This window comes from Salmo trutta, chromosome 4 (genome assembly GCF_901001165.1).
Source record: "Salmo trutta chromosome 4, fSalTru1.1, whole genome shotgun sequence".
NCBI classification, from domain to species: domain Eukaryota; kingdom Metazoa; phylum Chordata; class Actinopteri; order Salmoniformes; family Salmonidae; genus Salmo; species Salmo trutta.
Window position 1 is genome coordinate 11,692,455 of NC_042960.1, and position 22,096 is coordinate 11,714,550.

Consider the following 22,096-nt stretch of genomic DNA (forward strand, 5'->3'; position numbering starts at 1 on the left):
AATATGTGTTCTGTCCCAGACATGGATATGTGTTCTGTCCCAGACATGCTGTACCAGTAATGATTTGTCTCTCTAGGTTGAAGGTGCAGGAGAGGAGACGAGTTCTGGTGCAGCGACTGGAGGAATCAACCAGACTGACCACACTGCTCCACTCTCAGCTCAAGAGGTGTGTGTGTGTGTGTGTGTGTGTGTGTGTGTGTGTGTGTGTGTGTGTGTGTGTGTGTGTGTGTGTGTGTGTGTGTGTGCACTTCACGCTTGTATACCTATACGCAAATACACTCTTGCTCTAAAGCTGCAGTTACAAAGGCAGCCATATTCTGAACTTTTTTCCACTAATTGGGTTTTGACAAATTATATCAGTTCTGAAAAAGATCTGATTTCAAAAGATCTGATGTGATTGGTCCAAAGACCATTTAGTGGGGGAAAAAGATCAGATTTGGGCTGCCTGTGTAAACTCAGCCAAAGTGTTCCTCCAATACACATACATACAGCTCCAGTAAATAAAACGTTGCTTTTTGAGGTTCTTGTTCATCGTGCGTGTGGCTGTGTGTTTAATGTGTGTTCTCTCTCTCCCTTACAGTTTGTCAGCCAGTACCCTGTCCGTCTCATCAGGCAGCAGCCTGGGTTCTCTGGCCTCCAGCCGTGGCTCCCTCAACACATCCTCCTCCCGCGGCTCCCTCAACTCCCTCTCCTCCGGAGACCTCTACTACACCCCTGCAGAACCCCCCTCTCCCCTAGACCTGGACTACCAGTGCAAACTGGACCTGCTCCTCCAGGAGCCCCTGACCCCCTCTGGGATAACCTACAGGCGGGGAGACCCCCCAGGAACCATCACCACCATCCACGAACACGAGGTGGAAAACACACACCCACACAACACGTCGCTTCACACACACACCGTCGGAACCGGTACCACCGACCTGGTCCCATTAGCGCCGCTGGTTGCGGTGTCCTCGAAGCCGGCCGAGCCGTCCAAGTCGGTGACGTCGCTTTCCTCGAGGTCGTCGTTGTCTTCTCTCTCGCCGCCGGGCTCGCCGCTGGTGCTGGAGGGGGTCGGTGCGTTCCCGTCGGCGGGCCCACAGGACTTTGGGGACGGGGACATCGGGCTGGTGGTGTCGGACTTTGGCGGTCTCAGCCTGGGATTCTACGACGGCCAGGGGATGGGGATGTTTGAGCCGGAGACGGGGGAGAGGGACAGAGGGGAGGCGGGGAGGGAAGGGAGAGGGGCGCTGGCTACCCTCAGAGAGAGTATTACAGGTGAGACGTTTGCTATGTTCAAATTCTTCCTTTCTTTCTTTTTTGTGAACAATGTTTTTTTATTGGGTCACAAGGGCAATACAATCATACAAATAAAGTATTACACTTTCCCCACCCTTTTTACAATTCCAAACATACCTCTGGCGGACCCAACCAATCCCCAACCTTGGACAACCCATAATATATATATATATATATATATAGAAAAACAAGTTATGAAATTAAAATAAACAACCTGTACTACACTAGAATTTTCTAGAGTCATTTGAGTCATTTGCTAATACAACACCGTCAAGTAAACATTTGACATCACACACCTACATCATATCCAACAGTTTAGAGATTTCTGAGGCTCTACGTTCCGTGTTTCCAGAGAGCTAGGACTGGCTTTATTCATCCGGGAAATTCTTCCTTTCTTCCTTCCTCCCTTCATTGGAATTTACCACTGATTAGAAATGCCTTGCGCTGCATGGCGCAACGCTGCCACCTAGCAGCTCAAAATGGAGCTGCACTGAAACAGCACACATTCCTATCTCCGGTCCTCCAGTTCCCCGAACAGCACACATTTGTATTGTATCCCTGAACGAATACTCTGCATTCAACTCAACTGGCTTGATGATTAGTTGACAAGTTCAATCAGGCGTGCTTGTCCAGGGTTACAGCTAAAATGTGTACTGGTGGACGGGCCTGGAGGAGTGGAGTTAGGAAACGCTGAATCACTCATGCTGAGTTTATAGGCTCCCATCACAACGCCTTGTATGTGTCTCGTATATATAGGAAAACACAATTCATTGACAATGTTTTTCTCGAGGACTTTTCAAGCAGAGCAGCAGCCCCCCCCCGCGCATATCAACTCTGGTGTCTTACTTCATGTCTTCGTCTGTGTTGTTGTCAGACGTGGACCTCCAGAGGCCGGGGGAGGACAGGCCCGCCTGTGTGTCAGCAGCCGTGTCAGACGAGTCCGTGGCCGGGGACAGTGGGGTGTACGAGGCTTCTAATGTCAAACGGTGGGTCACACTCACTTCCAGCTCTTTTCATTATTTCGTTCGATCGCACACGCTCTCTCTCTTCAGCACTCTCCATCTCTCCTTTCGCCTGCCTTTCATTTTCAACCTCTGCGCCCCTCATCTTCAACCTCTTCCCCACCTCTCCTTCCCTCTCTCCATCCCTCTCTCCTTTATCTTGAGGTGCTGCTGTTCCCAATAGTGTTGGTCCACTCTAAGGGTCATGATGGGTCTTTTAACCTCCTCTTCCTCTCCTATTCTTCCATTTAACTGAACGCCTGCGATGTTTGGTGCAAGATGTGATGAGAAAACCACAAGACCTCGATTAAAACACCAAACTGAAGGCTCCTCAACTCACCAGACACACACACACACACACACACACACACACACACACACACACACACACACAATTGGCTTCGTCTCATGTGTATCACACAGTTGGAGACAAAGCTAAATCTGATCTTTAATGACTGAATGTAAGGAACCCTGTCTGTTTGTGAAACGAGAGAGATTGAGATGCAGTCACGCAGAGGTCTGTTGCCCAGTTGTGTCTTCCTAATTAGAGTGCATGGGCTCTGTTGCCCAGTTTGGCTGTTCGTGATTAGCATGGCCTCACTGATGTCTGTTTTTCCCACTAAAACTGCTCCTATGGTCAAACTCTTTCATCATCTCTTGCCCCCTAAAGGGGTGCTTTGATGCTGATCCCATCAACCAGTGTGGTGTGGACTCTGTCTCTCTCAGCTAGCTTTCTCCCTCCTTCCCTCGCTCCCTTTTTCTCACTTTCTTTCTTTCTTTCTTTAATACCATCTTCTCCTCCTGTCCTCCCTTGCTCTCCCCTTGATTTAATTTAATTAGACGATGAGCCAAGGACACCCTTTCCACTCTCTCTCGCTCTGTCTCTGCTCCCTCCTGTCTCTCTCCTGTCTCTCTCCTGTCTCCCTCCTGTCTCTCTCCTCTGCTCCCTCCTGTCTCTCTCCTCTGCTCCCTCCTGTCTCTCTCCTCTGCTCCACCCTGTCCCTCTCTCCTGTCTCCCTACTGTCTCTCTCCTCTGCTCCCTCCTGTCTCTCTCCTGTGTCTCTCCTCTGCTCCCTCCTGTCTCTCTCCTCTGCTCCACCCTGTCCCTCTCTCCTGTCTCCCTACTGTCTCTCTCCTCTGCTCCCTCCTGCCTCTCTCCTCTGCTCCCTCCTGCCTCTCTCCTCTGCTCCCTCCTGTCTCTCTCCTCTGCTCCCTCCTGTGTCTCTCCTCTGCTCCCTCCTGTCTCTCTCCTCTGCTCCCTCCTGTCTCTCTCCTCTGCTCCCTCCTGTCTCCCTCCTGTCTCTCTCCTCTGCTCCCTCCTGTCTCCCTCCTGTCTCTCTCCTGTCTCTCTCCTCTGCTCCCTCCTGTCTCTCTCCTGTCTCCCTCCTCTCTCTTTCCTGTCTCTCTCCTCTGCTCCCTCCTGTCTCTCTCCCGTCTCTCTCCTCTGCTCCCTCCTGTCTCTCTCCTGTCTCCCTCCTCTCCTCCCTCCTGTCTCCCTCCTGTCTCTCTCCTGTCTCTCTCCTCTGCTCCCTCCTGTCTCTCTCCTGTCTCCCCTCCTGTCTCTCTCCTCTGCTCCCTCCTGTCTCTCTCCTGTCTCCCTCCTCTCTCTTTCCTGTCTCTCTCCTCTGCTCCCTCCTGTCTCTTTCCTCTGCTCCCTCCTGTCTCTCTCCTCTGCTCCCTCCTGTCTCCCTCCTCTCCTTTGCTCCCTCCTGTCTCTCTCCTCTGCTCCCTCCTGTCTCTCTCCTCTGCTCCCTCCTGTCTCCCTCCTGTCTCCCTCCTCTCCTCTGCTCCCTCCTGTCTCCCTCCTCTCCTCTGCTCCCTCCTGTGTCTCTCCTCTCCTCTGCTCCCTCCTGTCTCCTCCTCTCCTCTGCTCCCTCCTGTCTCCCTCCTCTCCTCTGCTCCCTCCTGTCTCCCTCCTCTCCTCTGCTCTGCTCCCTCCTGTCTCCCTCCTCTCCTCTGCTCCCTCCTGTGTCTCTCCTCTCCTCTGCTCCCTCCTGTCTCCCTCCTCTCCTCTGCTCCCTCCTGTCTCCCTCCTCTCCTCTGCTCCCTCCTGTCTCCCTCCTCTCCTCTGCTCTGCTCCCTCCTGTCTCCCTCCTCTCCTCTGCTCCCTCCTGTGTCTCCTCCTCTCCTCTGCTCCCTCCTGTCTCCCTCCTCTCCTCTGCTCCCTCCTGTCTCCCTCCTCTCCTCTGCTCCCTCCTGTCTCCCTCCTCTCCTCTCCTCTGCTCCCTCCTGTCTCCCTCCTCTCCTCTGCTCCCTCCTGTCTCCCTCCTCTCCTCTGCTCCCTCCTGTCTCCCTCCTCTCCTCTGCTCCCTCCTGTCTCCCTCCTCTCCTCTGCTCCCTCCTGTGTCTCTCCTCTGCTCCCTCCTGTCTCCCTCCTCTCCTCTGCACCCTCCTGTGTCTCTCCTCTCCTCTGCTCCCTCCTGTCTCCCTCCTCTCCTCTGCTCCCTCCTGTGTCTCTCCTCTCCTCTGCTCCCTCCTGTCTCCCTCCTCTCCTCTGCTCCCTCCTGTGTCTCTCCTCTCCTCTGCTCCCTCCTGTCTCCCTCCTCTCCTCTGCTCCCTCCTGTCTCCCTCCTCTCCTCTGCTCCCTCCTGTCTCCCTCCTCTCCTCTGCTCTGCTCCCTCCTGTCTCCCTCCTCTCCTCTGCTCCCTCCTGTGTCTCTCCTCTCCTCTGCTCCCTCCTGTCTCCCTCCTCTCCTCTGCTCCCTCCTGTCTCCCTCCTCTCCTCTGCTCCCTCCTGTCTCCCTCCTCTCCTCTGCTCCCTCCTGTCTCCCTCCTCTCCTCTGCTCCCTCCTGTCTTCCTCCTCTCCTCTGCTCCCTCCTGTGTCTCTCCTCTGCTCCCTCCTGTCCTCCTCTCCTCTGCTCCCTCCTGTCTCCCTCCTCTCCTCTGCTCCCTCCTGTCTCCCTCCTCCTCCTCTGCTCCCTCCTGTCCTCCCTCCTCTCCTCTGCTCCCTCCTGTCTCCCCCTCTCCTCTGCTCCCTCCTGTCTCCCTCCTCTCCTCTGCTCCCTCCTGTCTCCCTCCTCTCCTCTGCTCCCTCCTGTCTCCCTCCTCTCCTCTGCTCCCTCCTGTCTCCCTCCTCTCCTCTGCTCCCTCCTGTCTCCTCCTCTCCTCTGCTCCCTCCTGTCTCCCTCCTCTCCTCTGCTCCCTCCTGTCTCCCTCCTCTCCTCTGCTCCCTCCTGTCTCCCTCTCTCCTCCTCTGCTCCTCCTGTCTCCCTCCTCTGCTCCCTCCTGTCTCCCTCCTCTCCTCTGCTCCCTCCTGTCTCCTTTCCTCTCCTCTGCTCCCTCCTGTCTCCCTCCTCTCCTCTGCTCCCTCCTGTCTCCCTCCTCTCCTCTGCACCCTCCTGTCTCCCTCCTCTCCTCTGCTCCCTCCTGTCTCCCTCCTCTCCTCTGCACCCTCCTGTCTCCCCTCCTCTCCCTCTGCTCCCTCCTGTCTCCCTCCTCTCCTCTGCACCCTCCTGTCTCCCTCCTCTCCTCTGCTCCCTCCTGTCTCCCTCCTCTCCTCTGCTCCCTCCTGTGTCTCTCCTCTGCTCCCTCCTGTCTCCCTCCTCTCCTCTGCTCCCTCCTGTCTCCCTCCTCTCCTCTGCACCCTCCTGTCTCCCTCCTCTCCTCTGCTCCCTCCTGTCTCCCTCCTCTCCTCTGCTCCCCTCCTGTCTCCCTCCTCTCCTCTGCTCCCTCCTGTGTCTCTCCTCTCCTCTGCTCCCTCCTGTCTCCCTCCTCTCCTCTGCTCCCTCCTGTGTCTCTCCTCTACTTTATATTCCAGACTTTCTTTTTGATTGGTAATAATGAAAAACCTGCTGTGTGTTAGTAGGTCAATGGAGTCTGATGAACCGGCGGTGTACCTGGAGGATGAGCCTGTCCTTCCTGAGTCTGCCCAGGTCCAGATAGGCCTGAAGTAAGAGCACACACACACACACACATTAAGCTACGCAATGTCTATTACTCCATCCTACCCTGTTGTTGGACAAATGAAAGATAGTGTTGTTGTTTACAGATATGATGCTGCCAACTCCAGTTTTGTCATGGTGATCATGCAGCTGCAAAACCCTGCTGCCCTGTCAGTCCCCTCCACTACCAGAGTGTGAGTATTCACCCATTCATACATTCATCCATTCATTCATCCATCCATTCACTCATTCATTCATTCATTCCATCTTTCCTTTCATTCATTCGTATATCTGTGTGTACTAACTAGACTAACTGTCAGTGTTGCGTTTACACAGACAGCATCGCAGCGTGTTACAGACCATGTTGACTTTGAGAGTGCCGCTGTGCTCAGCCTGTCAGTGTTGAGTTGACTTGGCACCTGGAGGTGTTAGGGCTGCTCTGGGGACGTGTGTCAATGTTGAATCTAGACGGCTCAATACTGAGCTGGCTTTAATTATTTATTTTATTTAAACTTTATTTAACTAGGCAAGTCAGTTAAGAACAAATTCTTATTTACAATGATGGCCTACCAAAAGGCAAAAGGCCTCCTGCGGGGACGGGGGCCTGAGATAAAAAATAAATCAAATAAAAATATAGGACAAAACACACATCACGACGAGAGACAACACAGCACTACATAACTGGTGTGATGTCCTCTCTCTCTCACACACACACACACACACACACACACACACACACACACACACACACACACACACACACACACACACACTCTGTCTCTCTCGCTCTCAGAGAAGTATGAGACTGACTGAGAGGAGGATAGGAGGGACAGCCTCACACACACACCTCTCTGTGAAACACAAACTCTTTCACACACACACCTCTCTGTGAAACACAAACTCTTTCACACACACACCTCTCTGTGAAACACAAACTCTTTCACACACACACCTCTGTGAAACACAAACTCTTTCACACACACACCTCTCTGTGAAACACAAACTCTTTCACACACACACCTCTCTGTGAAACACAAACTCTTTCACACACACACCTCTCTGTGAAACACAAACTCTTTCACACACACACCTCTCTGTGAAACACAAACTCTTTCACACACACACCTCTCTGTGAAACACAAACTCTTTCACACACACACCTCTGTGAAACACAAACTCTTTCACACACACCTCTCTGTGAAACACAAACTCTTTCACACACACACCTCTCTGTGAAACACAAACTCTTTCACACACACACCTCTCTGTGAAACACAAACTCTTTCACACACACACCTCTCTGTGAAACACAAACTCTTTCACACACACACACCTCTCTGTGAAACACAAACTCTTTCACACACACACACCTCTCTGTGAAACACAAACTCTTTCACACACACACCTCTCTGTGAAACACAAACTCTTTCACACACACACCTCTCTGTGAAACACAAACTCTTTCACACACACACCTCTCTGTGAAACACAAACTCTTTCACGCACACACCTCTCTGTGAAACACAAACTCTTTCACGCACACACCTCTCTGTGAAACACAAACTCTTTCACGCACACACCTCTCTGTGAAACACAAACTCTTTCACGCACACACCTCTCTGTGAAACACAAACTCTTTCACGCACACACCTCTCTGTGAAACACAAACTCTTTCACACACACACCTCTCTGTGAAACACAAACTCTTTCACACACACACCTCTCTGTGAAACACAAACTCTTTCACACACACACCTCTCTGTGAAACAAACTCTTTCACACAGACACCTCTCTGTGAAACACAAACTCTTTCACACACACACCTCTCTGTGAAACACAAACTCTTTCACACACACACCTCTCTGTGAAACACAAACTCTTTCACACACACACCTCTCTGTGAAACACAAACTCTTTCACACACACACCTCTCTGTGAAACACAAACTCTTTCACACACACACCTCTCTGTGAAACACAAACTCTTTCACACACACACCTCTCTGTGAAACACAAACTCTTTCACACACACACACCTCTCTGTGAAACACAAACTCTTTCACACACACACCTCTCTGTGAAACACAAACTCTTTCACACACACACCTCTCTGTGAAACACAAACTCTTTCACACACACACCTCTCTGTGAAACACAAACTCTTTCACACACACACCTCTCTGTGAAACACAAACTCTTTCACACACACACCTCTCTGTGAAACAAACTCTTTCACACAGACACCTCTCTGTGAAACACAAACTCTTTCACACACACACCTCTCTGTGAAACACAAACTCTTTCACACACACACCTCTCTGTGAAACACAAACTCTTTCACACACACACCTCTCTGTGAAACACAAACTCTTTCACACACACACCTCTCTGTGAAACACAAACTCTTTCACACACACACCTCTCTGTGAAACACAAACTCTTTCACACACACACCTCTCTGTGAAACACAAACTCTTTCACACACACACACCTCTCTGTGAAACACAAACTCTTTCACACACACACCTCTCTGTGAAACACAAACTCTTTCACACACACACCTCTCTGTGAAACACAAACTCTTTCACACACACACACACACACCTCTCTGTGAAACACAAACTCTTTCACACACACACCTCTCTGTGAAACACAAACTCTTTCACACACACACCTCTCTGTGAAACACAAACTCTTTCACACACACACCTCTCTGTGAAACACAAACTCTTTCACACACACACCTCTGTGAAACACAAACTCTCTCTGTGAAACACAAACTCTCTCTCACACACACCTCTGTGAAACACAAACTCTCTCTCTCTCTCTCACACACACACACACACACACACACACACACACACACACACACACACACACACACACACACACACACACACCTCTGTGAAACACAAACTCTCTCTCACACACCTCTCTGTGAAACACAAACTCTCTCTCTCACACACACACACACCTCTGTGAAACACAAACTCTCTCTCACACACACCTCTCTGTGAAACACAAACTCTCTCTCACACACACCTCTGTAAAACACAAATTCTCTCTCACACATACCTCTCTGTGAAACACAAACTCTCTCTCACACACACCTCTCTGTGAAACACAAACTCTCTCTCTCTCACACACACACACCTCTGTGAAACACAAACTCTCTCTCACACACCTCTCTGTGAAACACAAACTCTCTCTCTCACACACACACACACCTCTGTGAAACACAAACTCTCTCTCACACACACCTCTCTGTGAAACACAAACTCTCTCTCACACACACCTCTGTAAAACACAAACTCTCTCTCACACACTCCTCTCTGTGAAACACAAACTCTCTCTCTCACACACACACACTGCACCCAAATACTACCACTGTCGAGAGCGTCCTAACAAGTTGCATCACGGCCTGGTACGGGAATTGCTCCGTCCACGACCGCAAGGCCCTTCAGTGGGTGGTGCAGATGACCCGGTACACTGGGACCGTGCTCTCACCCATCTAGGACATCACCTGGAAATGGTGCCTGAGGAAGGCCCGCAGCATCATCAAGGACCCACACCCCGGCCACGAGCTGTTCACTCACCGTCGGGGAAGACGGTATCGGAGCACGAGGTCTGATACCAACTGGCTCAGAGACAGTTTCTATCTACAAGCCGTCAGACTGCTGAACACTTGAACTGGACTGACCACCTGCTCTGATTCTTCGTACCTTAACACACATCCACACTCATACAGACATACACACATCTACACACACACACATTCACACACACATCACAACTGCTGCTACCAGACTCCTATTATGATTGCTAAATACCGCATAATTTAAACACTTGCCCTCCCCCCTTCCCCAAAACACGTGTAAATATCGGACAATAAATGGTGCCCTCCCGTATTATACTGTTGCTAAAATGTTTATTATATTCTATTGAGATTTTGACTTTATGTTCCTATTCTTATCTTGTATTATTTCTTATTGTTGTTGCATTGTCCAGAAGGAACCTGCAAGTAAGCATTTCATTGGACCTCGAAGCCAGTTCCACTGCATTTTTCATTGTTCCCCTCTAATCAGGGACTGATTTAGACCTGGGACACCAGGTGGATGCAATTCATTATCAGGTAGAACAGAAAACCAGCAGGTTTCAGACCTAGTAGGGTAAGAGTTGAATATCGCTGGTGTATACCATGTGTATTTCATACACACGACTAATAAAGCTTGAAACACACACACACACACACACACACTTGCCCTTACATCACACAGGTGTGTCTTGTCTACTCTCTGCAGGGGTGGGTGGGCTCTGTCATGTTATTATTTATCGAGACCCCTCGCGGCTTTCTCTCCCGCCAGCAGCCCCTTTTCCTGTTTCTTTTATGGCCGACAAAAATGAAAAATGAAGTTAATCCACCCTCTCATGTTCCCAGGCTTGAAAAGGCATTTGTGTCCAATCGAAACAGCGGGGAAACGCCTTTGAATCCCTCGCACAACATTCAGCTGAAATATCTCCCCCAAAAATATGATACAACTTAGCAGGTGGCAGCAAGGCGTTTTAACTCTGTTTTTTTACTTCTTCTTTTCTTTCCTTTCTTTCTTCAACCAAACTTCCTTCATCTTATTCTCATTCAACTCATTTGAGTGAAAATTTGGGCTCCTTTGTAGTTTGTGAAATATGCATATGCAGATGAGTGTGCTGCGTGGGGGTTCGTTTGCGGGTGAGAGGAGAGGAGTCTTGCAGAGAGCAGAGAGGGGTTTCTTTCCGGGAAGTGTTTGAGTCAATGTTAACTGGAGCAGAGAGAGAAATCCTCAAAGATGCTCGAGGCGCTCTGGCCGGAAGCTACAGAACAGCAGGCAGAAAGAGAAGAGCACACATCTCAATAACACAACACACCAGAGGTAACCAGCCTTTATCCCAACACTCCCCAGGCCACGTTCACTTTTCCAACCTACTGCCTCGGTCTCCACATTAACTCTCTGAGTTTAGGAATATTATGTTGTTATTGGACGACATGACCTCAACAACATTGAATTGTCTTCTTCTGGAACTCGAAGTTGTTTGTGAAAATGTCTCGTTTTCTGCTGAAAGTTTTTTGTATAACTCTTTTCTCTCCCTCCCGCTCTTCCCCCCCCCCAATAGATACATCCGGGTGGCGCTCCTCCCGTCTTCCAGTGACATCAGCAGTCTGTTCAGGACCCGCGTGGTGCCCGTGGCGCTGCCTGACAGCGTGACGTTCAACGAGGTGTTCAGGGCGGCCGCGCCGCACGGCGTCCTCCGGCACAAGACGCTCCGCATCGACGCCTGCACCGTGGGTCCCGGACGCACCGAGGACTGCCTGGTACATACACAATGCACAGCACAAACACACTTACCAACAGGCCTGCACCGTGGGTCCCGGACGCACCGAGGACTGCCTGGTACATACACAATGCACAGCACAAACACACTTACCAACAGGCCTGCACCGTGGGTCCCGGACGCACCGAGGACTGCCTGGTACATACACAATGCACAGCACAAACACACTTACCAACAGGCCTGCACCGTGGGTCCCGGACGCACCGAGGACTGCCTGGTACATACACAATGCACAGCACAAACACACTTACCAACAGGCCTGCACCGTGGGTCCCGGACCCACCGAGGACTGCCTGGTACATACACAATGCACAGCACAAACACACTTACCAACAGGCCTGCACCGTGGGTCCCGGACGCACCGAGGACTGCCTGGTACATACACAATGCACAGCACAAACACACTTACCAACAGGCCTGCACCGTGGGTCCCGGACGCACCGAGGACTGCCTGGTACATACACAATGCGCAGCACAAACACACTTACCAACAGGCCTGCACCGTGGGTCCCGGACGCACCGAGGACTGCCTGGTACATACACAATGCACAGCACAAACACACTTACCAACAGGCCTGCACCGTGGGTCCCGGACGCACCGAGGACTGCCTGGTACATACACAATGCACAGCACAAACACACTTACCAACAGGCCTGCACCGTGGGTCCCGGACCCACCGAGGACTGCCTGGTACATACACAATGCACAGCACAAACACACTTACCAACAGGCCTGCACCGTGGGTCCCGGACGCACCGAGGACTGCCTGGTACATACACAATGCACAGCACAAACACACTTACCAACAGGCCTGCACCGTGGGTCCCGGACGCACCGAGGACTGCCTGGTACATACACAATGCACAGCACAAACACACTTACCAACAGGCTTTGAGCACCTACCAACACTCAGTTAACTAAATACAGAGCTGATACTACACCTCCACTGTAGAATTACCACACAGCAACATATTGCTTGCTTATAACAACGTCAACCATTACGACTGGGACAGGGTCAAGAATGTGACCAAAGATGGGCAGACGAACTGACAGACACTTTCTCGCACACACTGTGTCACTTTTTGTCATTATCTTTCTCCTGTCACCCTCTCGCTCTCTCTCTCTTCCGCTCTCTCTCGCTAGGCTGGAGCCCATGTGAGTCTGGGAGAGCTTCCAGTGAGTGGGGATATGACCAGTGTGTGGTACAACCTGTTGACCAGTGAGAGGACCAGAGAGACAGGGGAGGCCAGCCAGGAGAGACCAGGCCCTGGGCCAGAGAAGCACCCTGCGGGGCCCGTGGACATGGTGAGTCCTCCTCCACCACTTCAGACCACTTGACTGTGCCTGCCTCAGTCTACATGTTTCTGGATATGCCCACTTCACTTTGATTGGAGATCAGTTCAAATTCACTGCTGCATGCAGGTTATATTATACAGAATATGTCTTCTATTCTACTGAAGGGGAAATGACTAGTGGAGGCCTCAATCGCCAAGCTGTATCGACCGCAGATGGCAGCACACGAAAGTCAAATGGAAAGTTGTTGTTGTAATTTGACCCCCCTTTTTCTCCCTAATTTCGTGATATCCAATTGGTAGTTACGATCTGGTCTCATCGCTGCTACTCCCCAAACGGCTCGGGAGAGGCGAAGGTCGAGTCAGGCCGCGCTGCTTCTCAACACACTGTTCGCTTAACCCGGAAGCGACCCGCACCAGTGTGTTGGAGGAAACACCGTTCAACTGACGACTGAAGTCAGCTTGCAGGCGCCCAGCACGCTACAAGGAGTCGCTAGAGGCAAGGAAAGCGATGAGGCAAGGAAAGCCCCCCCGGGCCAAACCCTGCCCGGCCGCTGGGCAAATTGTGCGCCGCCCTATGGGGCTCCTGGTCACGGCTGGCTGTGACACAGCCTGGGATCGAACCCCCGGCTGTAGTGGCGCCTCGTTCCAATATTGTGTTGTGTGTGTGTGTTGTCAGGATGCAGTGTCGGCCCTGCTGCAGAGGACCTCCAGCGAGTTGGAGGCTGTGGAACAGGAGCTGGCCTTGGAGGAGAAGGAGAGAGCGAGCCAGCTGGACATGGACGGACACCAATGGTACTGACCCACTGTCCCTCACACACTACTCTTTACTACCATTACAAAAACCATTACTTTCAGTACACACATATCACAGTTGGAGAGGCAGAGCCACCTGCGGATAGACAGAGACCAATGGTACTGACACCTCCCTCACAGATGACACTTTATAACCATTACAAACACCTTTTGACTTGGTGGGAGGTCTGTCGACGTGACCTTGGGCAGGGCGCTTGGTCCTGGTTGATCCTGTGGGTCACACTGGATGGGAGACCGTTAGATGACTGAATGGAATGTAAATGTTGAGTGGCTTCACTGCAGGTAGATTGTATGTTTTAATATTCAATTAAACATTTAAAATATATATTTATTTTTAACACCTTAGGGGGACATTTTCCTCTCACAAAAACACGTGTCCGTCTTACTTTAAAGACGTACAACATGGCTACATCAACATTTGACTCAAATATACCAGCCAGGCAGGTTGTATTGCATGTAACAATATGGATGACCCCTGACCTCTCATGACAGGCTGAGCATGCTGGGAGAGGACAGCCCTCAACTGGTCCTCGGACTGGAGGAGGAAGAAGAGGGGGAGGAGGAGAGGAAGGATTCTGTCAAGGCAGAGAAGAAGTTTGCTGGCTCTGGGCAGGCGTACGGAGGGAAGGAGAGGGAGGAGAAGTGTCGAGAAGAGCCAGCCAGAGAGGAAGAGGAGGAGAAAGAAGAGGAGGAGAGGAGATGTAAAGAGAGACGCCCTCAGGCAAATGAAGGACCAACGCTGGTAAGCCACGTGTGCTCTGACACACACACACACATCCGGCTGAATGAAGAAATCTGGCCTCGAGAGGTGTGTTTAATGTGGAACCCAGAGCCGTTAGATCTACACACACACACACACACACACTTCAAAAAGTTTATTTGGTGAACCCACATCTGTGTAGCTGTAATATACTCTAACCTTCTCCAGGTGGATGCGGAGACGAACACAGAGATGAGTGGTGTGGCGGTGAGGCCTAAAGACAGACCCAGCCTGGGACCAGGACCACGCAGCGCTCAGAGAGGCTTCGTACGGAACAGTATGATCATGAGGTCTCAAACCTTCTCCCCTGGGGAGCGCAACCAGTACATCTGCAGGGTGAGTGGGTTGTATACATACACACACACACACACACACACACACACACACACACACACACACACACACACACACACACATACACTGAAATGTGTAAGTACTGCATGAATTTTGCTCTGACAGGATTCACATCTACAGCACACAGAGAGTTAAACAGTTCTTAGAACCCCAGTTGGAACCCCAGTTGGAACCCCAGTTGGAACCCCAGTTGGAACCCCAGTTGGAATCCCAGTTGAAATCCCAGTTAAAACCACAGTTGAAATCCCAGTTAAAACCACAGTTGAAATCCCAGTTAAAACCACAGTTGAAATCCCAGTTGTAATCCCAGTTGAAACCCAAGTTGTAATCCCAGTTGAAACCCCAGTTGAAACCCCAGTTGGAAACCAGTTGTGCATTTGTCTGTAAAGTCATGGATATAGAGGCAGCAGTGCCACAGGTTGAGACATGAGGTGTCTGCTGGAACATGCCCAGGGGGTTGACTGCTCAAATCAGACTCTCTGACACTAACTACAGCATCCTTCCTCTGTTGTAGAATAAAAATCTATTTCCTGGACGTTAAAATGGCAACCGGGCCAAATCCGGGGTCGGGTCGCACCTCGAATAGAGGTGTCATTTTTTAGTTACACGCTCACACGCTCACACACAGAAACACACACACCCTCAAACACCCCAATACCAGACCAAAGACCAAATAACCACAGAGCTTTCCCAGACTAACAACAGTGGATCTTCCTGTTCTCTACTCTTTCCTCTCTTCCCACTCTCTTCCCACTCTCTTCCCACTCTCTTCCCACTCTCTTCCCACTCTCTTCCCACTCTCTTCCCACTCTCTTCCCTCTCTCTTCATCTCTCCTTCTTCTTACAGTTGAACCGGAGCGATAGCGACAGCTCCACATTATCCAAAAAGTGCCCGTTTGTCCGGAACACCTCGGAGAGACGCAGCCTAAGGGTCAAGAGGGTGAGTGTAACATTTGTTCTCTCTTTATCTTGCATTCGGTTTCAGTTAACTTCATGGGAGTGATTTGGTAAATAAAGGGGGACATTTTCATCAGGCAAAAGAGCACAGATCTTTGCAATAAATACCATGAAACTCATAATCTGAAGAGCAATGTTGAGAATGTTCTTCAACAATGTGCAATATATTCGATACAATACCTCCAATAGAAGTCCAATGTTTTACAAAATATGGCAGCCGATACTGGATAAATGGTCTTGTCCCCCTTCATAACTGGTTCATGATCTGCTGCTACTCTGTGCTGTACTCCACTCCATATTTACTTTGGGTTTAACTACACTGATTGTAATTTCTATATGCTGTCTTCTTCTAATATGTACCACATAATAGCATTTAAAAGAAATTGTATATACGAGTTAAGTTTTGTTATGACCTCTAAATATGCCATTCCATTCAACACTACACTGAATGTCAATGTATCTTTGTCTTCTTTTTTTATTAGAAAATAATAAACATATTATAAAAAACAAAAAACTATGTGCCGTATAAGGAACCAACTATTTAGGCATTGCTCTTTCATTCTCCCTCCCTCCCTCCATCAGACCCTGTGCCAGCCGGTGGTGGTGCGGAGGCGTGGCGGAGCCGGGGAGACAAACACCCGGACCTCCCTGGACTTGGAGCTGGCCCTCCAGGCTTCGCGAACGCGTCAGAGCCGTCTGAACGACGAGCTCCAGGCCCTGAGGGACCTGAGGGCCCACCTGGAGGCCCTGAAGGCCCGGGGAGAGACGGAGCTGCCTGGGTCCGTGCTGCACGACCACAGGTTTCACAGGCTGCTGGAGCAGGCCGAGAGACAGGCAAGTGGCTGGATAGACATATGATAGATACAGTATGCAGATGCATACACACTGCTAATGTCCAGCTGTGATAGAAGGACTAGGCCAAGGCCACTCGACATCACAGTGTTTTGGAATGGTTTGAATGGCACTCAGGATCTGATGGCTTGTGTAAGGATACCTTGTACCCTCTTATGCCCCTCCAAGCACTCTACCATGCCATGATGCCATCAGCCACTCTCACTAATAGCAGCTAACGGCAGTTAATGCCAGGTCTCTGACCCCAGGTTTTCTCTCAAGCTTGATTAGGCACTGAAGAGACTAAATGGCTGTATAATCTTGTGCCGTTCGCTTTCACCTGAAGTGACCCTTTTAAAATAAATAAAACGTTGCCCAGGTCGCAACTTGAATAGTACGATTTGGCGTAAAGAATGAAACCATTAGTTTGCAGAGTACACAGTCAGAAGACACTGTATCCGGCATTTCAGAGCAACTGAAGTAAAATACTTTCTTGCTCTCACTTTTATGGAATTCTCTCTCGAATCTATCAGTCTCTCTCATTCAATGAACACTTTCTCTGTCTCCCTCCCTCCCTTCGTCCCAGGCGGAGCAGTCTAAGGAGCAGCAGCGTCAGGAGCAGCAGGCTGAGAAGCTGATGAGGAGGGCCTCCAAAGACGTGTGTCGGCTAAGAGAGCAGAGCCAGAAGGTCTCCCTGCAGGTCCAGTCTTTCAGGTGAGACAGACATCCCTCCGTCCAGCCCCTATTCCTTAATGGACAACTACCGTAAATTCCGGACTATAAGCCGCAACTTTTTTCCCACGCTTTGAACCTCGCGGCTTAAACAATGACGCGGCTAATATATGGATTTTTTTTTTTTTAAACACATTCTGTGACGTGCTGAGTTTTTTGGCGGCATGAAGCTTTCATTAGACCAATGAAATTGCCGAACGGGTTAAGGTCAAACAACTTTTTTGTTTACTGTTTAGATTAAATTGAGCGCTCTCAAACTTCCAATCATTCTGATTACGGTAGTCATTTTGTCACCCTCATCATGGCAAAGACACGGAGAAATGCATATGATGCAGCTTTCAAGTTGAAGGCGATTGATCTGGCTGTTGGAAAAGGAAATAGAGCTGCTGCACGGGAGCTTGGTCTTAATGAGTCGATGATAAGACGTTGGAAACAGCAGCGTGAGGAATTGACTCAGTGCAAAAAGATAACTAAAGCTTACTGCAAATTTTTTTTTTTTTGTTACAAGCCGTGTTTCGTTAAAGCCTATTTATTTTTGTTTACAAGCCGTGTTTCGTTAAAGCCTGTGTAAAGTTAATTTGCTTCAATGTACCGGTAGGCACCTGCGGCTTATAGACATGTGCAGCTTATTTATGTTCAAAATAATAATTTTTTTTAAATTCAGTGGGTGCGGCTTATATTCAGGTGCGTTTAATAGTCCGGAAATTACGGTATTTGACCATAGGGTTTGAACTGTTTGTATCTTGTCTTGCCATCTTGGATAACTGACCCTACTGGTCATATAAGCCCTGTTTATACCTGCCGCTAACATGCGTCCTTCGTCCTGTTCTTGTCCTGATCGTGACCTGATCTTGTCTGTTTACACTTAGAAGATCTGATCACAATCAGATCACAATACGTATTTTAATAGTTTACACCTGTCAAAAAATGTGGGCACAATCAGAATGTGAACAAGATAACGTTAGAACCAGGTATAAACAGGCTATAGTCTCTGAACTTGTTATGCTCCATCCTGATAGGCCTTGATAGGCCTTGATGGTCAGGTTACTGTAAAAGCACTTTGTGAACAACTGCTGGTGTAAGAAGGGTTTTACAAATACATTTGCTTGATTGATAGCCATTTCTTCTCTCTTTGCAGGGAGAAGATGGCCTACTTCACACGAGCTAAGATCAATATACCATCCCTACCGGCTGATGATGTATGATTACATAGTGAAACAATGAAGTATTTTTCCAACTTTTTATAGCAGAGTATTTTAATAGTGTAGTTACTTTGAATGAAAACAATCGAATAGTTTGTACACTATAGTTTATGCATTTGTATAATAAGTTGTAATTGAATACTATCTTGTAAAAAAAAAAAAAAAAGGAACTAAATAATGGCTTTCTTATATCAGGAGAAAACCCAAAATAGAGGTGTTTTGGTACTTGTATTCTGCTCGTGATTTTTCTGTACAGTTTTATAAGGTGTGTTGGAGAGTGGTGTGTGTGTGGGGTGGAGGAGAGAGTGTGTGTGTGTTTGTCGCCCTCTGTTGTCCTGTGGTGGAACTGCACCACAGGGCAGGGTGCGGGGTAGATTGAGTGAGTCTCACTCCCAGTCCCAAATCAACCCCGATCCCCTACCCCCTATGCACTTATGGAGATCTAACAGGATTGGATAGGTGTAAGTTATATGGTAATAACAACACTTTGCCTTCTGCTAGTCTAGATGGAATGTTCACTGTGTTTCTTCCATGTATCCAATCCTCTGATCTCCAGAGGTGTATAGTGGGTAGGGGCTAGGGGTTGATTTGGTATTGGGCATCAGTGTTAGCTAAGTGTGCGTATGTGAGAGAGAGAAGGCGACCTACTACAGTATATCATATATAATGTCTTCTGTCCAAAGCTGGTGCTCTGCTATTTTCTCTCTCTCATTCAGAACAAAACAAGCATAAACCTTGTGAATGTAATGTAACTGCTTTTCCACTTCTGTCTATCTCTGAGATACTGCACTGATACTGTTCTGTGGCTTTATGCTTTTTCACACCGACCCGCCACAACGCTAATTATTACTGTGTTCACTGGGCTCTAGTCTCAATTTTATAGTTAAATGTTTTGTCAGTTACTAGCCTGGTCCAGGATATGTTTTTGCACAAACTGATCTGGGACCAGGCTATTTTGTAATTCACTCTGCAACTTCATTTGTAAGATTGGTTTTCCTTTCCAACCTGTTTCCCAACTGTTGAAGTATTTATTCAAAGGATGAACATAAAACCTCTGTGTTAATGCCTTTTGTTACGAGACAATGCAGGAAACATACTGGACCCAAATCATGTAATTTCCAGCCTTCCAGTGTTTTTAAGGGGTCCGAAATAGCACCCTATTCTCTATGTAGTCCACTACTTTTGACCAGAGCCCTATAGCCTTGGTCAAAAGCACAGAGCCCTATGGCCTTGGTCAAAAGCGCAGAGCCCTATGGGCCCTGGTCAAAAGCACAGAGCCCTATGGGCCCTGGTCAAAGCACAGAGCCTTATGGGCCCTATGGGCCCTGGTCAAAAGCACAGAGCCCTATGGGCCCTGGTCAAAAGCACAGAGCCCCATGGGCCCTGGTCAAAAGCACAGAGCCCTATGGGCCCTGGTCAAAGCACAGAGCCTTATGGGCCCTATGAGCCCTGGTCAAAAGTACAGGGGTCAAAAGCACAGAGCCCTATGGGCCCTATGGACCCTGGTCAAAAGCAGTGGGCTATATAGAAAAAGTCAAATCAATACTTTTTTGGTTTTATCATAGACATGAAAGCTATAATATTCAGTATACATCAGTTTCTTTGTATAATAATGGGTTGTTATACTCCAGTAATTCATTATATTTATTATTTCTCCAAGGAGTCTCCTGCTCTATTTTTCTGAATAATAGGACAACGATTGACCTTTGTGATTTCTTCTCTTTATTTTGTATCTAATGTTTTGTTTGTGTGTCTGTAAACCAGAGAACAAACAGTATTGTTTTTACTTTGCCTTTTTAACAGCTAATAGCTAAGGAACAACAAGGCTTGTATTCAAAACGCTTCTCAGAGTAGGAGTGGTGATCTAGGATCAGTTTTGACATTTAATTCATAATGAATAAGAAGGGGGACCTGATTCTAGATCAGCACTCTTACTCTGAAACGCTTGAATAGGAGCTAACATCTGATTGAACTGTGAGTATAAACAGTATCTGTGGTATCGTACTTAGTTTGCATAGCTACCCCTGGACTCAAGATATATATGGCACTTCCAATCAAATTTGTTCACATCCGTTTAGTTTACCAATACAATGTTGCCTCACAATATCGACCAGGAAGATGAAAACATGGATTTGAATTGTGGGTAGGCGGAAACTTTATTTTCCCTGTGTATTTATTTTTTGTGTTTGTATTATTTATGTTTTGGTTCTGTACAGACATACCCCCCTCCGGACCTTTTTAATTAGCAACTTATGGATGGTTCAAATGTTAACTCACTGTTTCCCCGCTGATAATCAACTAGTTTAGAGACACACACTGATATCAAATATGTTTTACCTACAGTGCCTTCAGAAAGTATTGACACCCCTTGACTTTTTCCACATTTTGTTGTGTTACAGCCTGAATTTAAAATGGATTCAATTGAAATGTTGTGTCACTGGCCTACACACAATACCCCGTAATATCAAAGTGGAATTATGTTTTTCGATTTATTTTTTACAAATTAATTAAAAATGAAAAGCTGAAATGTCAGTAAGTATTCAACCCCTTTGTTATGGCAAGTCTAAATAAGTTCAGGAGTAAAAATGTGCTTAACAAGTCACATAATAAGTTGCATGGACTCACTCTGTGTGCAATAATAGTGTTTAACATGATTTCTGAATGACTACCTAATCTCTGTACCCCTAACATACAATTATCTGTAAGGTCCCTCAGTCGAGATGTGAAATTCAAACACAGATTCAACCAAAGACCTGGGAGGTTTTCCAATGCCTCGCAAAGAAGGACACCTATTGGTAGATGGTTACCAAAAAAAAGCAGACATTGAATATGCCTTTGAGCTTGGTGAAGTTATTAATTACACTTTGTATTGTGTATCAATACACCCAGTCACTACAAAGATACAGGCGTCTTTCCTAACTCAGTTGCCAGATAGGAAGGAAACCGCTCAGGGGTGAATTTAAAACAGTTACAAAGTTTAATGGCTGTGATAGGAGAAAACTGAGGATGTATCAACAACGTTATAGTTATTCCACAATACTAACCTAAATGACAGAGTGAAAAGAAGGAAGCCTGTACAGCAGTGGAGGCTGCTGAGGGGAGGATGGCTCATAATAATGGCTGGAATGGAGTGGTATCAACCACATGGAAACCAAATATCTGATGTGTTTGATGCCATTCCAGCCATTATTATGACCCATCCTCCCCTCAGCAGCCTCCACTGCTGTACAGAATAAATATATTCCAAAACATGCAGCCTGTTTGCAACAAGGCACTAAAGTAATACTGCAACAAAAAAATCTACATATTTTACTTTTGCCTGTATGTATGTACCGTATGTAGTGCCTTCAGAAAGTGTTCATACCCTTTGACTTATTACACATTTTGTGTTACAGCCTGAATTCAAAATATAAACAAATTCTCACCCATCTACACACAATACCCCATAATGACCAAAGTGAAAACATGTTTAGACATTTTTGCTAATTTAGTAAATGAAATATAGAAATATCAAATTGATGTACGTATTCAACCCTCTGAGTCAATACATGGTAAAATCACCTTTAGCAGCGATTACAGCTGTGAGTCTTTCTGGCAAAAGTCTCTAAGAGCTTTGATTGTGCAC

The 22,096-nt window shown here is 48.2% G+C and overlaps 1 protein-coding gene across 3 annotated transcripts in view; it reads left to right on the plus strand.

Moving 5' to 3' along the window:
• LOC115191835 (protein WWC2) overlaps positions 1–19,517 on the plus strand; it is a 51,125-nt gene extending 31,608 nt beyond the window's left edge. The window contains exons 11-24 of one of the 3 annotated variants that reach the window (XM_029749787.1): positions 77–166; positions 581–1,257; positions 2,153–2,264; positions 6,082–6,168; positions 6,268–6,354; positions 11,308–11,506; positions 12,671–12,832; positions 13,499–13,614; positions 14,128–14,377; positions 14,564–14,731; positions 15,597–15,689; positions 16,289–16,540; positions 17,124–17,251; positions 18,408–19,517. In XM_029749787.1, the coding sequence (XP_029605647.1) occupies positions 77–166; positions 581–1,257; positions 2,153–2,264; positions 6,082–6,168; positions 6,268–6,354; positions 11,308–11,506; positions 12,671–12,832; positions 13,499–13,614; positions 14,128–14,377; positions 14,564–14,731; positions 15,597–15,689; positions 16,289–16,540; positions 17,124–17,251; positions 18,408–18,474 (2,488 nt within the window). In that variant the 3' untranslated portion in view covers positions 18,475–19,517. Of the gene's footprint in view, positions 1–76; positions 167–580; positions 1,258–2,152; positions 2,265–6,081; positions 6,169–6,267; positions 6,355–11,307; positions 12,376–12,670; positions 12,833–13,498; positions 13,615–14,127; positions 14,378–14,563; positions 14,732–15,596; positions 15,690–16,288; positions 16,541–17,123; positions 17,252–18,407 lie in introns of those variants that run through there. The other 2 variants (XM_029749788.1, XM_029749789.1) reach the window with 2 other exon arrangements.
• Positions 19,518–22,096: the final 2,579 nt, after the last annotated feature.